This window comes from Rattus rattus, chromosome 4 (genome assembly GCF_011064425.1).
Source record: "Rattus rattus isolate New Zealand chromosome 4, Rrattus_CSIRO_v1, whole genome shotgun sequence".
Classification (NCBI taxonomy): Eukaryota; Metazoa; Chordata; class Mammalia; order Rodentia; family Muridae; genus Rattus; species Rattus rattus.
This window is the reverse complement of record NC_046157.1, coordinates 89,714,100-89,728,890: the sequence shown is the minus strand read 5'-3', so window position 1 is coordinate 89,728,890 and position 14,791 is coordinate 89,714,100. Positions and strand designations below refer to the sequence as shown.

Here is a 14,791-nt window from a genome sequence, read left to right as displayed (position 1 = left end):
CTTAAGCATTTCATCAATGGGAGCTTACTGGTTATTAAAAGGCATAAAAAGAACAGTGCAGGAACACCTCATGATGGAACAGAATAACCATATTCTTTGGCTTATTATATTTCATTACATACCTATTGTATCTTGAGTCAAGATCTTGCTCTGTAGCCTCGGCTGAGTAAGCCCTGACACATACCACTCAAGAACAATGCAACTCAATATGCATGGGGTCTATGTAAGTGAATCTTTTAAATTTCCCTATCCAAAACCAAATAGAGTGAAACAGCCATGCCCAGCCCATGTTGCTGGGGAGAACAAAGAAAGCAGATAACCACAGCAGCAAATATTCAGGATTATTACACACATGCATGGCAATATCTGAAACATGTGGGAGTCAACTACATTTGCTACCCAGTAGCCACTGACATTCTGACTCTATGGCTGGCTTTGTCTTCAGCCGGAAATCAAACTTAGATAACTAGATCTTGTGGTCAATAGTCTTGCTAACATGGGCCAACGGCTTGCCCCTATTGACTTTGACAGCTTCGTTCTGCAACCGGGGTTGACTTGGAATGTTATGGTAATGAAATAAACAACTGTGGATGAAAATACCAAGCATAGCACTGGCTTTGGGTTATGGGTTACTCATCAAATTTCAATTTTTTAAAAGAATCCATTCATTCGTGTGTGTGTGTGTGTGTGTGTGTGTGTGTGTGTGTGTGTGTGTGTGTGTAGTGCCTGAAGATGTCAAAAGAGGGTGTCAGATCAGATCCTCTGGAGCTGGAGTTACATACATGAGGGCCTGAGCCACTTGAAGTGGTTGCTGGCAAGTGAACTCCAGTCCTCTGGAAAAATCAGCAAGCTCTCTTAGCCAATGAGCCATCCCTTCAGTGTCCAAATGCCAATTTATGCAAAGTAAAAGCAGAGTCAAGTTAACATCACAGCATAAGTTTCACTTCTTTAAAAACACAACCTTGGGTCTAGGAGACTAATGACCTGAATTCAGTATTTGAACTCCCTTTATCTGAGACAAGTGAGTTTCACAAATTGTCCTATTACCTACACATATATACTCCTGTGCACAAACATAAATATAATTAAAAAAAAAAAAGCTTCCTCTCTAGGATCCTATGCTTCTTTTTTCCGGGTGTTAAAACAAAACATCTAGGAACAACTTCAGGCTAACAAAGACCCCAGTCACTCCATGAACAGAAATAAAAAGATATCAGAGATATATACATGTTGAATTTTTTTAATATTTTATTAACAATTAAGACTATAGGATAATTTTACCCAAGACTATCAGTGTGCCTTGGAAAATAAAAATACATCATTTTAAAATTTTAATTTTGAACTTGGTCAAAAATCAAGTTTAGTTCAAATGAATAAGAAAGTATTTTTATGAGAAAAGCATAAAATACAATGGCCAGAAAATGCCTTGAGAATGCAAGTAGGAATTAAAGAGAAAATAATATGCTACATATAAGTAAGATGAAAAATTAATATTTCTATTTGGAGTGATTTTTAATATTATTGAAATTTGAGAGGGAAGATAATAGAGAAAATGAGACTATTTGAAAAATCATATAGAAATATAATGTATAATAAATATATAATATACAGTTTAAATGGAGTTATGCCTCAGGCAGGTGAGAATGCTCTGGGCAAGAACCATAAACTATCTAGCAGAAACCTCAGAACTGTTGTTTGGGGAAACTAAAGAAAGCCACAAAACTATATTGTCATTTCTCTTGGTTGCCTTCCAGAGGTTGAAGGCAAACTCTATTGCTGAAGACACTACAAAATTTAGAGACAGGATTTGGAGGGATTGGACAAGAACTAATCTGAAAGATTCCTCCTGGAGGATTAGCTTTCACAGTGTCTGATAGTATGATTCAAAGTATAGTGAGAGTTTTGATTTCTTTTAAAAACCCATTTATGTTAATGTAATGTGTTTTTGTTTTGATCCCAGGTGTGGGATGAGAGCCACTTCACGGGTGATTATGATTTGCCTCGTGCACTAGCAGGGTATGATCTTTGCCACCTGCAGATTGTTTAATTCTGGAGACTCTGGAGAGGGTATAAATGAGAGAGCATAGAGGGGGCCTGTGGAGGCTGCTATTTGTCCTGCTGAAGAAGTTGGAGATATTCTGATGACAAAGATTGGACTGACACCAAGAAACGAGACATCCCTAATCAACAGGAAATAGTCTAAAGAGGTCTATATCCCCTTCTTTCTCTCCTACCCCTGGTGCTGGGGGCCTGGTTAGAAGTGATCAGGGCAAAGTAAAGGTTGAGAGGGAAGTAGAGATATAAGTACTGAATAAAATAACTTTAAAAAATCACCAACAGCAAACTGCCAAAAGAGAAAAGCATTGAATAAGCCTACCCAACTGCAAACCTTTTGAAGCACAACAATGAGCATCAAGGACACAATAGTGGCACTTTTGTTTTGAGAGTAGTCAAGAGATTTTCTCTGATGGATAATCAGAAGACAATTCAAAAAAAAGGGACAAAAACAATTGGAATATTTGACAGTGTCTTAATAAAACATAAGTCCATAGTAAAATGTTTAAAAGCTAGACAACATGTACTTTTGCTTGAAAAAGTGAACTAACTTTCATTAAATTTAGGAACAAAAAAGGGTTTCCTTTCTGCTCTATATGTTTCAATATGTATCTTTAAACAGTTGTTTAGTCAATAGGGATGATTAAAGGAAAGGAAGGGAGAAGCTATAAACCACGAAATATGAACCCCAGAAGCTTATTATCTGAAGTCATATTGTTTTTTAACCTAGAAATTCCAAGAAAGAAACTGAAAATTAATTACCTTCTTAATAAATTAGATCCTTATTAACTTGCCTGGTTAAGATAAAAACAAAAGTAAAGTATAGAAATCAATAATCTTCTAGAAATAAACATGAGTAATTTGAAAACAACCATTGAAGAAAAGATTGTGCTTAGAGATGCAATTACAAGGATAAATTGTTGTATGCATATGCATGTGCATGTGCACATGTTCAAATATGTGGACCGGCCAGTAAATGTATGTACTTGTGGAAACTCAGGGCCAACCACATTAGTTTTGAAACTGTGTCTCTCACTGGGACCTGGAACTTCAAATTAGACTAGATTGGCTGCCTAGCCAACACCAGTGACTGATTTACAAATCATAATTACACATGTGTGCCACCAGGTCCAGTTTTTCATATAGATGCTGGGGATAACTCAAGTCTTCAGGTTCACATAGAAAGCATTTCACTGACCAAACCATCTCCTTAGTCCCAGTGATATAATTTCCAGGAATAAAATAACCAGGAAATTTGTAATAATTTTGTTGAAACTCCTTCAAAACAATGGGAATACTCAGAAAGTTCTTGACCAGGATTTTCAATATTGTAAACATTCATTTTTCCCAGGAATATTCCATTAAAATGCCACCATTTTTTCAACTAGATAATCTGATATTAAGTTCTGGTTGGCTAAATAAGTCAGTTAGACTTACTTAAACAATTACTTTAGAAACAATTAGACAAGTAAGATTCAAGATGGGAAGATTTGAAGGGGAATTTTAGACATTGTCCAACATTTCTGTAATTACAGGTATGACACCAATCTTATAGTTTGATGTTGTTGTTGTTGTTGCTATGGTAAAACACTGACCAAGAGCATCTTGAGAAGGGAAAGGTTTACTTGAATTCCACATCTCAATGACAATCCGTCACCAAAGGAAGTTGTGGCACAAATAAGCAGTGCAGTTGGAAGCCACGGAGAAGTACTACTTACTGAAGGACTTGTTCTTCATGGCTACGTTAGTCTGTGTTGTTATACCTTCCAGGATCTGCTCAGGTTTAGCATCATCAACAGTAGTAGGCCGGGCTCTCCCATACCAACCACTAATTAGGAAAATGGTCACACAGACTTACCCACGGGCTAGCCTTATGGAGATGGCTTCTCAATTGAGAATTCTCCTTTACAAAGATGGCTCTACTTTGTATCTAGCTGAGAAAAACTGACAGCAGTAACATTTCGGGGGGCGGGGAGGTCTTGGTGAACTTTAACAGGAGTTCAAAAACGGAAGAATACAAAATGGGATAAACCTGTCATCTCAGGAAAGAGGAACTGTTGAATTGTTGTGAAATTCAGATAGGGATTGGGGAAAAACATATTTTGCTCCTTACCTCAAACTAAGCAAATGAGATTACAGAACTTATTCACAGGGGAGAAGAGTCCAATATGCCAGGCGAAAGCACAGTTGTTACCTAAGATATGCACTTAAGGTGATTCCAGAACGAGAAATGATAGAGTGCGACACAGAATCCTATGAAGCTTAAGAGAAACACGGATTAATTTATCCATATTCAAGTAAAATAAAACACAATTAACATGGGAAAGATGTGAAATTCACATTTCCAAGAAAGTATTTGGTATTTTCCAATGTAACCAATTCAATAACATATCAGAAGCAATATTTAATACTAAAATTCTATATAAATGCTAGACACTTGCTAATATCCTCAAACATGTGGGTCTTATACAGAAGAGGACAACATTCTAATAGACAAGGGCACTAGGTGCTTATTAAATAAGTTACCCAAAATTGAGAGCCATGGACTTGTCAAAAGATGGTTGCTGAATAATTTTTTCAGATACCGAGCTATAATTAACCCAAGGCCATCTAAGCAAAATGGAAAGCTCTGTAACGCCCTTCCACCATCCCAGATTCACAGCAGCAGTATTTACCTATCTGTTAATGCTACGAGTATAACCACGTTTATCTTCTAAGTCATTCTTTCCATGCAAGAAATAACACCAGGAGCAAATTTGAGGAGAGTCTCCTTGTCAACCTTTCTGTGTACTGAGAAACTGGTTTCTGTTCCCTGAGATCTAGTTACAGTCAGGGCACAGGCATTGTCATGAATATTGAAGAAGGTCCTGTATCAGTGTGGTATAAAGAACGCTCCCCAATTACCTCTGACTGGTTACTAAAAGGCTGAACAGCCAATGACTGCGCAGAAAAGGAGAGAAGCCAAGTAGCCAAGGGGGAAGGACCAGGAAAGAGTTGCTTCAAAAGTAAAAGATCCATGAGGCAGGGGGAGGCAGAAGAAGGTTGCCAGGAGGTTAGGTTTGAGGAGAATTCCCCAAGGGAGTTACTTATGAGGATACACATGGAGCAGAACAAGCCTACGTGGGTTAGAATGGCTCGAACCCTGCCAAGCATATGCCAGCAGCTTGTTAATAAAAATACCAGGTCTCCATGTCTGTCTTTCAGAAGCTGTATGGGTTAAAGTGTGCATAGAAAACACTGCAGATATTTGGAAGCAAAAGGGGGCACCACAAATCCCCCAAAATATATTAACATACAACCTGGGTCTTCAAATCTCACAACAGCTGAAACACATAGATCCTTCTTTCCAACAAAACAAATAAAACCAAAAGACTCCTAAGTGTTCTTGGCTCCAGTTTCTTTAGCTCAATAACTAAATCAGGAAGCTCATTTGGATGACGAGTAAGATAAAGACCTCTGCCCAGAAGACCTCATAGAACAAAAGAAAATCTGGAAGAACCAAAAATCCACTTCAGATTACATGTGAGAGCTAGAGAACTAAGCACACTCATTTTGTCCTGTAAACTCACTGTGGAGAAAAGCAAAATGGTTTTTGCTAAGATATGTTACTGGATACAGGAAAGTATAATTCCTTCTCATAAAAGCAAACTTAAAACAGGTAGAGGAATTTTCTAAGAGTCTTACAAAGTAAAAATACAAATGATGTCACTATAAAAAGCTATGAGAATCAGAATATCTTCACAGGGAGATTAGCTTCACAATAAAAAAAAAAAAATCACAAGGATATCCTAAAGTAGGAACGTCAGCAAATTCTAAGCATCAAAATCTCAAAGAAAATAAATATTTGTAAATGGACAGTAGATTGTCCTTGATGAGCAAAGCTGCTTTGAACAGTGAATACATTTCAAGTATGAGTCTTAAATGCCAATGTAACACAGTCTTTAAGAGACAAGTACTTAAGGCATAATCTAGGAGAAGGAAACAGCACATGGATGAGAAATGGCTAAAATTAAAGGAGAAATCCTTTCTGAAAGAGGTAGAAGCTAGAAGTGATAGCACCAAGTACACAGTGTTTACATGTTTATGCGTGCTATGCACACATATCATGGTAGTATGACCACACCGATAGATCACCAGTTTGTGAGATGTGGTAGAATTCTAAGCTTGCACTTTGTCAACTTTAACTGAAAAAGAAGGAGTTGCCTTCTGTCTCACTCGGTATCAGGTTGTGGTCAGAATAGACAGATGAGGACCCGCACAGCCTCCATGTCGACACAACAATAAACAAGTTTCCTTGGCATCTGTCTTACAGAACCATTTCATAACTAATGTAATCACAGACTCCTAAGTAAAATAAGCTAGTAATTATTGAGGACAACTAGATGTGTCTAAAACATGACTCCAGCCTTCGAAGAACTTCAGATTGTTTCACTGGAACAAATGTAGAAAAAAGCCTCTGTTGCAAGTCCAAGAAAGGGGCAAGTCAAGCCTTCCCTGAGTTTATAACTGGGTGCTGAACTATGAATGCTCAGAAGAGCTGATTAGAGAGATGAGCAATTTGTTTTTAAAGCAGAGAGAGGCCCTGAGTACCCTTAGAGCTTTCTCAGAGGTGGGTCTTGAGGTTCACAGAGCACATTTAGCTTTAAGTCACCAAGGTGTGGGTGAGCAGTATGCTAGGGTTAAGTCTGTCTGCAACCTGGAGAGGAGGTGTGGCTCGAATGATCCTGCAGAAGCATCTTCCAAGAGTTGGTACAAAGGCAACAGACCCAATTAAGTGCTCATGTTACTCCTAATAGAAGTTACTCTGGGTATAAAGGAATCTGATGGCACAGGAATGGCTAAAGAGACCGTTGTCCTTGGAGTCCTGTTAGAGTGAGTTCATGGTTGTGAAGGAGGATTCAAATTAACACAGGAGCAATAAGAGTGACTGGACATGAGGGGCCAAACTGGGGTATTTTGTTAAAAAAGCAATTACATATGTGGACACTGAAGGCTGACTTAACTCTCTAAAGTGAAGAGTCGGGTGGATGGTATTGCTATAAACAGGGCCAGGAAACAAAGCAAGACAAATGTGCTCCATGGGCTAGAGAAGATTATTACTTTATCTGGGGACAAGTAAATTCTGAGTCTTAAGGGAGGCAGATAGCTGCATTAACAGCAGCGGAAGAATGCATGATCTATCTTCCAGAGAATTCTGAATTTAAGAACTATAGATGAGAGCTTAAATTCCTGAGAAAAATCTTCAGTTGCTTCAGTTGCAAAACTTTAAAAGTTGAATGCTGTCATAGGCAAAATTATAGTCTTACCTGTTTTTTTCTCTTTTCTTTTCCTCCCTCCCTCCTTCCCTCCCTCCCTCTCTCTCTCTCTCTCTTTTCTTTCTTTTTCTTTTTGTCTCTCCACTAAGCCAAAATGGAGTAAACACTTACAATCTGGATGATTGTCACCCGACACACAGTGTGGGTGAACTGTGCCCTGTGCAGCCCCTGTGAGCCTGTGCTTTTAACTGTGGCTTTTCTCCAGTAAGCATTCAGGGACCGCTTGCTAGCACACCTGCCACCAGAGTCACCAGGAATGAATTCCAGCAGACCGGCGATCTTTCTCTTCACCACAGGCAAAATTCTATAGTAGAACTAAGGGGTGAATGACCCTGGAGGAGACGAGTAGTCGACTATGCAGCTGGAAATCAACACTTTCTTCTCCTAACAGAAAGCTAACTCCCTGGGGGGAAATGGGCCCTTCTCTCAGAAAATGAACACAGCAGTCTATGGGGCCCATAACCAAGCAGAAAGGTATCAGGTTCTGAAAGGTACCCTGGATTTGAAGACTTCCCCCAACTGGTCTAACTGGTTTCCATCACCCACCAACCTCTATCTTGCCTCTTTTGCTCTTTAAGGTATGTATTTTCCCTCTAAAACCCATCTCAATGTCAACATCACATGGATCTAAAACTGGCCAAATCAATAGAGTGTGGTTGGAGGCTCTGGTACACAAGCATTCCTACTTGGGTGTTGTTTATGAATGAAGAGTAACTAATACTCTCAGCCCTTTCTCACCTATATTGTAACCGTTTGTGTAGATGTGTTACTGCCACTGGTGAGGAAAAAGACAAGCTCGATTCATCCCAGTGTAATGGTTTTGTATGTAGAGTGTGTCCATTAAACATTATCAGAAAGATGAGACTGGGGATGAGGTTCCCTTCTCTGTGGAGAATGCGCTCTTCCCACAAGTGTGACAATCTAGGACATTTCGGGAACAGTAACCTTAGAGTGCTCTGCACACTCACACACAGGCCTCTTGTTCTCAGCAAAGCTCATTGACAAAATGTTTGCTGCCACGGTTGTTGTCCTGAAGGTAAAGCCAAGTGTGGGCATAACGGCTTACTCTTAACCTACTAAGCATACATTGTTTCTTATTATAATGATGTCAAAATAAAATTATCTGATGTCATTCCTTAAAGACTACAGAACTCTTTAATTATTTGAACGTGCTATCAAGGACACAAATCCAGTTCCTGTAATTCAAATACCTTGCTCATTGCAGCAAATGTTATAAGGTTGCCTAGAACGGTTCCCTGAAGGTGAAGAAGAAGCCAAGAGAATGAACGTACAGTGTCTCAACATTTCTTCCTCCCTCTTCTGCATAGCTTTCTTTCCCCACTCTTCCTCCACCTCTCTGATAAGCTTAGACTTAAAAACACAATTCTGTTTAGCATAACTGCCCTCAAAGCCAGACTGCACCTTATGCAGTTTCTTGAATCTGAATTAGAGAGGCTGGAGGGGGGAGGAAGCTCTGAAGAAAAGCATCTTCCCCAGAGTTCATCTGCACTAACAGTAAAAACAGCGCAGTCACCTTAGAATGTACAGACTGTTCTCCAGCGCCACTCTTTCCAGATGACCACATCTGGAACCGCATCCAGCAAAGGGCCAAGTACTAGTACCTACAGTTCTTAAGAAGGGTCGGAGCATCCTTCTTTCTCCCAAGGAGACTTGAGACTCATTTTCAGAAATGTTTCCCCACCTTTCATATTGCATCTACACGAGAGGAGAAGGAAAACAGCTAACCACCATGTCCTAGGCTGCTTCATACATATGCCTTCGCCAGATGTGAGAGAAAACCCACATAAGTTAGACCTTCTGTTCCTGATGATTTCAGATGTAAAGTCAGCATGGTATCCTGCATACTGAATTAGCACAAGGTGCTCAAAAACCTGCTTGGTGGACTAGCAGGTGTGTGGCTCGATAGGCTAGTAGGATGGTAAAGAGGCCCCAGCTGTAATAGAAAGAATTCCCACAGGGATTCTTACAGTCTGACCTATACATACACACCCCATGAGTTCACTTCCCTGGAATGTGGAGCGGACACATGAATGTGCAGATAAGCCATAGGTTAAGGATGTAATTAAGATAAGTAGTGAGCTGACCTTGAGTTCATCAGAAAGGAGATTATCCTGAAGGGTCCCGACTTAAGGGAACTTCTACTAAAGACCCTCTTGCTGATCGTGGAGAAATAAGCTGTGCTCTTATGAGACCGTGCATGGGAGCGGCAGGCTAAAGTGCAGTAATACCTCCTGGCGGGCTCTAGCTGTTGAGAAGAGTGCCTGGCTGACAACTGGAAAGAAAACAGGACCTCAGTTATAGATATACAAGTCTGCCACCCATTGTTTTAGAACAGAAGGAGACGTGGGACCTTAGATGTGACCACAGGTGCAGCTGACCGCTTGTTTATGGCCTCGCCAGACTATTAGAAGAAGACTCAGCTGACTCCTGCTTAGACCTCCCAACTACAAGGGGAGATGGCAAACATCTCTTTGTTTTGGTGATTATTACACAGAAATAAAACACTAACATAGGACCGTGCATTCCTAAGCATAGATAGTAGGGATGCAAAGTCTATATCAATAGCAGGTTAAAAAACAAAGCAAGGCTAAAGAACATAAGTCTTCCTATCTTCAGTAAGTGGAGTGTAAGGGATGCCTCCCTAAGTGCATTCACACAGGCTTTATCAACAGGTTCACACACAATAAAGTCTACTGCTTTCTATCTGCCTCTGCCGACATCTCCAAACCACAAGTCAGCAAAGACCGAAGGAGAGTTGCCCTGGCTTCTGTCCTAGCATACTCTGCCCTTGGCAGCACTGGGAATACTGGGTTTCTTCCTATGCCTCTATCACGAACAACTTAAAAGAACAACAACAAACTCCACATAAAAATTGCATCCATACAAAAAGAATTTTAACTTTAATACATTTCTTTAAATCTTTTGGCCGTGCTATATAAGAATACAGAAAATATATACAAATATTAATGAGTACTGCCTTTGTTTTGAAGATGTTAGGTACCACCATATTGATGGGTTATATCAGGTTACAGTTTGTCTTAGTAACCACATAGAGAAAGAAGCATTCTATCCAAATTTAGATAAGTCTGGAAAATGTAGGCTAATGCACCATCATGTTTGAAATGGACATGTCTTTATATCTTCCAAAAAAGGAATGTAAGTTTTCATCAGATGGTACTTACGCCAGAGATGGTAACAAATACTCACACTTAACTAGATATTTTCTAAATATATTCTTACATGTTTTTATTATGTTTGCTTTGTATTTATGATAATATTAATATGGTTAAAGCCAGTATTTATTCAGCCAGGTTACAATGCACTAAACATAGTCAATGACAGTAGCTATGCAAATATGAGTACATGTTTGGGGTGATGTAGTCATATGTGCCTGTGTGCTTTAAGTGAGAAGTATTCATCCATGAAATGAATCAAAGAAATCATTATCATTATTCTTCTCTCCATAAGTGGGGTGTATGGATTCAACAGCTAAAGAGTTTTTGGTCTCTGTCTCATTATGCGTCAATTAAATACTTTAGAAGATGTTTCAATAAGTATACTTTAGCTATAATTTTATATAAGTAGTATTTGCTTCCAAAAATGTTTATAAATTACATATATGAAAATGAGGGGGAAGAGAAAACTTGACAGTGCAGTTAAGTAGAGCAGCAATAGGCAATAAAAACCGAACTTCTGTCTTGTCGCCCTGGCGTACCATAAGTTTATAGGATTGGGATGTAGATGTCTGGATGGGAGCACCTTTATTTCTCTACTCGGAAGACCTTTAGCTCATGTCCTGAATTCTTCAAATGTTTTTAATTTTTGTAGTAAATTAGTAGGGGTAATAAAAAATATCTGTGTATTGTTTAGGTTAGAAAGGGAAAGTTTGCCAGGATGTTTCATTTCTCTTTTACTTTTATTAAAATTGTTCAAAATAAAAATATAACCTACACAAGAATGCCCCTAAAACATACCCCAGAAACGAGGTAGAAATGAACAGAGTCAACTCAGTGTACACAGAATAAAACAGTAATATAAAATTTTCAGCACACTTTTTAATTGCAGAGGTGGCAATTAAAAATTTAATACTGTAAAACTTGGATATAGACTTGTCCTTTGAAAGAAAATAAATTAATTTTATGAATAGATCAAGAGAAAATAGAATATTCAGAGGAAAAACTTTCAAGGCTAAAACTACTTAATAAAACTGTATCAACAAGAAAACATGTCATAATACGATCAATTGAACCTTTAACTGGAAGAATGATTTTCTACAATTCTATATTAGCAAACCCTAGACTGAGAACTTACTTAAATTTCAGATTATTTAAGTTATCCTGCAATTAAAAAATTAACTGAGAAAATACCAATTTTTTATATCAGAGTTTCTTGAGATAAGAGGTATTCATTAAGTGTTATAAACAAAATCTTGTCCCTGTCAAGATTTATGTTACTCACTACTTGGAGAAGACTGTGGTTTCATACACCTTGGATCTCTCCAGGAATCCTCAAGAGCATGGGAGCACAGATCAGGCATGGTCATCAAATACATGTGTATATGTATGTGTTTATTATGCATATATATACATATATACATGTAGATAGGTAGGTAGATAGACAGGTAAGATTTAAAAATTTCTAACTTTCTATTCTTTAACAAGAATGTGTAAAACAGAATGATTCACACACGCACACACACACACACACACACACACACACACATCTCCATCTCTCTACATGTACACTTCTGCTTCTCATGGGAGTTGGAAAGAGGTCACATTCACACACTACAGCCTCTTTGATTAGCAACTGAAATCCAAATGTCTCTCTGAGGTAGTTCCCAGGGTTCTGCTGGGATGGTTCGGTATACACTGTACTCCATTCAACTTTAAATGACAATGACATAAGCCAGTCAGCATTTCCTAATCCTTCACCTTCAAGATATACACCCAGGAACGATGTTTAGACCACCTTGGTTTGGAATATTCAGCTTTAAGAACCATCATCTCTTCAGAGATTCCAGTCATAGCAGCTAGAGACAGTGGTGTTGATTATGAAGGTGATGTCAGTGGGCAGGAATTGAACTAATGCTCAAATAATTTTTCTTACTGTCATCTAATGAAACACAAATATCTAGTGGCAGTGACCAATATGCCTCCTCATATCGAGAATTACGAAAAGGTAAAGACTGGATTCCTCTAAAGATTATTTTAAAGAACAGCTACCAAAGAAATGGGAAGAAATAATCACGACTAGCCTTGACAAGGCTAAATTTCAAAAACAAAATCCGAACAAAATCAAAGAGTACTTCACCTTTCTGGCATGCAAAACTTGCCTAACTCTTCCAAAAGATTAAAACCGTGTGTCCCACCCTAGAAGGGTCTGCGCATCCAGTCTATGTGGAAGTAGAAGGAGGTGTTAAATCTCACACAGGCTCCAAGAGATGCACGGCCACGTATAAAATAGAGACCCTTAGACTGCTGAGAAAGCTTTCAGAATGAATAAGTCTATCTGAGTCTTATGAAACAGACAGGAAAGAGGACAAGAGCACACAGAAACTGCTTATAATGAAGATGTGGGTATCCTGGTGGAACCTGCGGCCAGCATTTCTTAAGGACAGAGCTAAAACCAATTACAAGATCTCCAGGTACCGGCACAAGAAGCCTGGGAAGAGGACCTGACCGTGGTCCTGAAAGATTCCGGGCTATTTCCAGAAGGACATAAAACACCACATATGCACTCACATATTTTTGCCCAGTTCAACCCAAGAAGTCAGAGATTCAATACTATTTCACTTCACAAGACTCTAAAACTTTCCCTGTGGTCGAAGCAGTCTTCACAATGTTCAACTCCTTTCTCAGTCTTTCCTCGAGTGTTGTGGTAATTTCAGCGTTAAGAGGCGAGATACTGAGAGACTCCCAACACTCAGAAAAGTCTATGGGTAGCTCACACCTGGCCTGCATGAGACCAGCACAGGATTTCTTAAACTCGAATGGGAGATCATAGGAGTCTGGAAAACCTCCAAACTCTAACCCGAGCAACGTCGGAACTGTAGGAAAATAAAGTGCAAGGCATCTCACAGCACCAAGCTACTCAAGGTACCGCACAGAACAGGTCCCACCTGGAATAGTCCATCATTTTCAGTCGTGTGTCCCCGTGTTCCAGACCTAGGCAATCAAGCGATCCATCTAAACCAATACCAAGTGCCTGTATGATTTGTGTGTGTGTGTGTGTGTGTGTGTGTGTGTGTGTGTGTTGGGGGGTGTCCTGTTTATTTTGTTACCTTTTTCTCCGCCTAAAAGATATCCTGGCTACCCTGACAAGAAAAGAAGGCAAATTATTGCGCGGATGGAAACGGGAAAGGGAGCAAAAGTCGGAGAAAAAACCGTCCTAGGGAAACGGACAACTCAGGCAAGTCCTACTTACGTGTTCCGTCGAAACGGGTGGCAATAGTGTCCAGGAAGGTGTTCTGTGGCGCCAGCAATCCTTTCATAACCGGCATTTTTCCAGCGCTGTGTGAAATTCCCCATCAAAGTTTGTCCACAAGGATGGCTCTGAAGGAAAGTGCCAAGCTGGGAGAAGCCACCAGGAGCGTGATGACGGCAGGGGCGGGGGGCCAGGCGTGCAGAGGATGGGCCGGGCAAGGAAGGCGGGGGTGGGGGTAGCAGCAGAAGGAGCTACTCCCCGGCCGCTGCACAGTGACCAGAGCAGCCCGCGATCAGAGCTCTGAACCCGACTAGTTCCTGGCTTCCTCTTCGGTTCCCTCCTCCTTCTGCAGCGACAACCCCCAGGGTCTCTCCGTTGAGCCTTCGAGAGCCCACGGTGGCCCGGGGCGCCGCGCCCTGACCCGCGCTCTAGGGTCGTGGAGGACGGCGCCCCATCTGGGAAGACTGCGGCGCTAAGCCTCAAGTACCCCAGGGACACTGAGAAATCGAGAAACGCGAGTCAGAGCAACTCCCGCCCCCCAGGAGCTGGGAACAAAGACCCCTTTGTTCCAGCTCTGTCCCTCTCCCGGGAGACCAGAGTCCCGTGGGTGTGGTGTCGTGGAGGGGAGGAGACAGGTCACCGCAGGTAACCCGCCTCCGCCTAGAACTTGGGAGGGGGAGGCACCCCACCGTGGTGTCCTAGGTAGCAAAGGCAGCCTGGGGCTCTGGAGGGAGGTGTCCCCCTTCAGGTGCACCTGCCAGCCCCAGCTCCAAGTCAGCTGAGTGCCTGCTACTCGGGTGCTCGGGGTCTCTCCAGGTGTGAGGTTTGTGAACTCTCCTGGGCTCCGAAAGGAAATTCAGGTACACTCCCTTGTCAAATTCTCATTGCTCTCCCTCAACCACCAAAACTAAAAAGGGGAACAAACCCTCTTAAATGGGTAAAGGTTTCCCACTCTCCCTTGAAATGTGCACAGA

At 40.6% G+C, this 14,791-nt stretch overlaps 1 protein-coding gene across 1 annotated transcript in view; it reads right to left on the bottom strand.

Annotated features, from left to right (window-relative positions):
- The window catches only part of Kcnh8 (potassium voltage-gated channel subfamily H member 8), a 582,230-nt gene extending 568,300 nt beyond the window's left edge, over positions 1–13,930 (bottom strand). The window contains exon 1 of the mRNA XM_032900823.1: positions 13,818–13,930. Within this exon, the coding sequence (XP_032756714.1) occupies positions 13,818–13,893 (76 nt within the window). The 5' untranslated portion in view covers positions 13,894–13,930. The remainder of the gene's footprint in view (positions 1–13,817) is intronic.
- Positions 13,931–14,791: the final 861 nt, after the last annotated feature.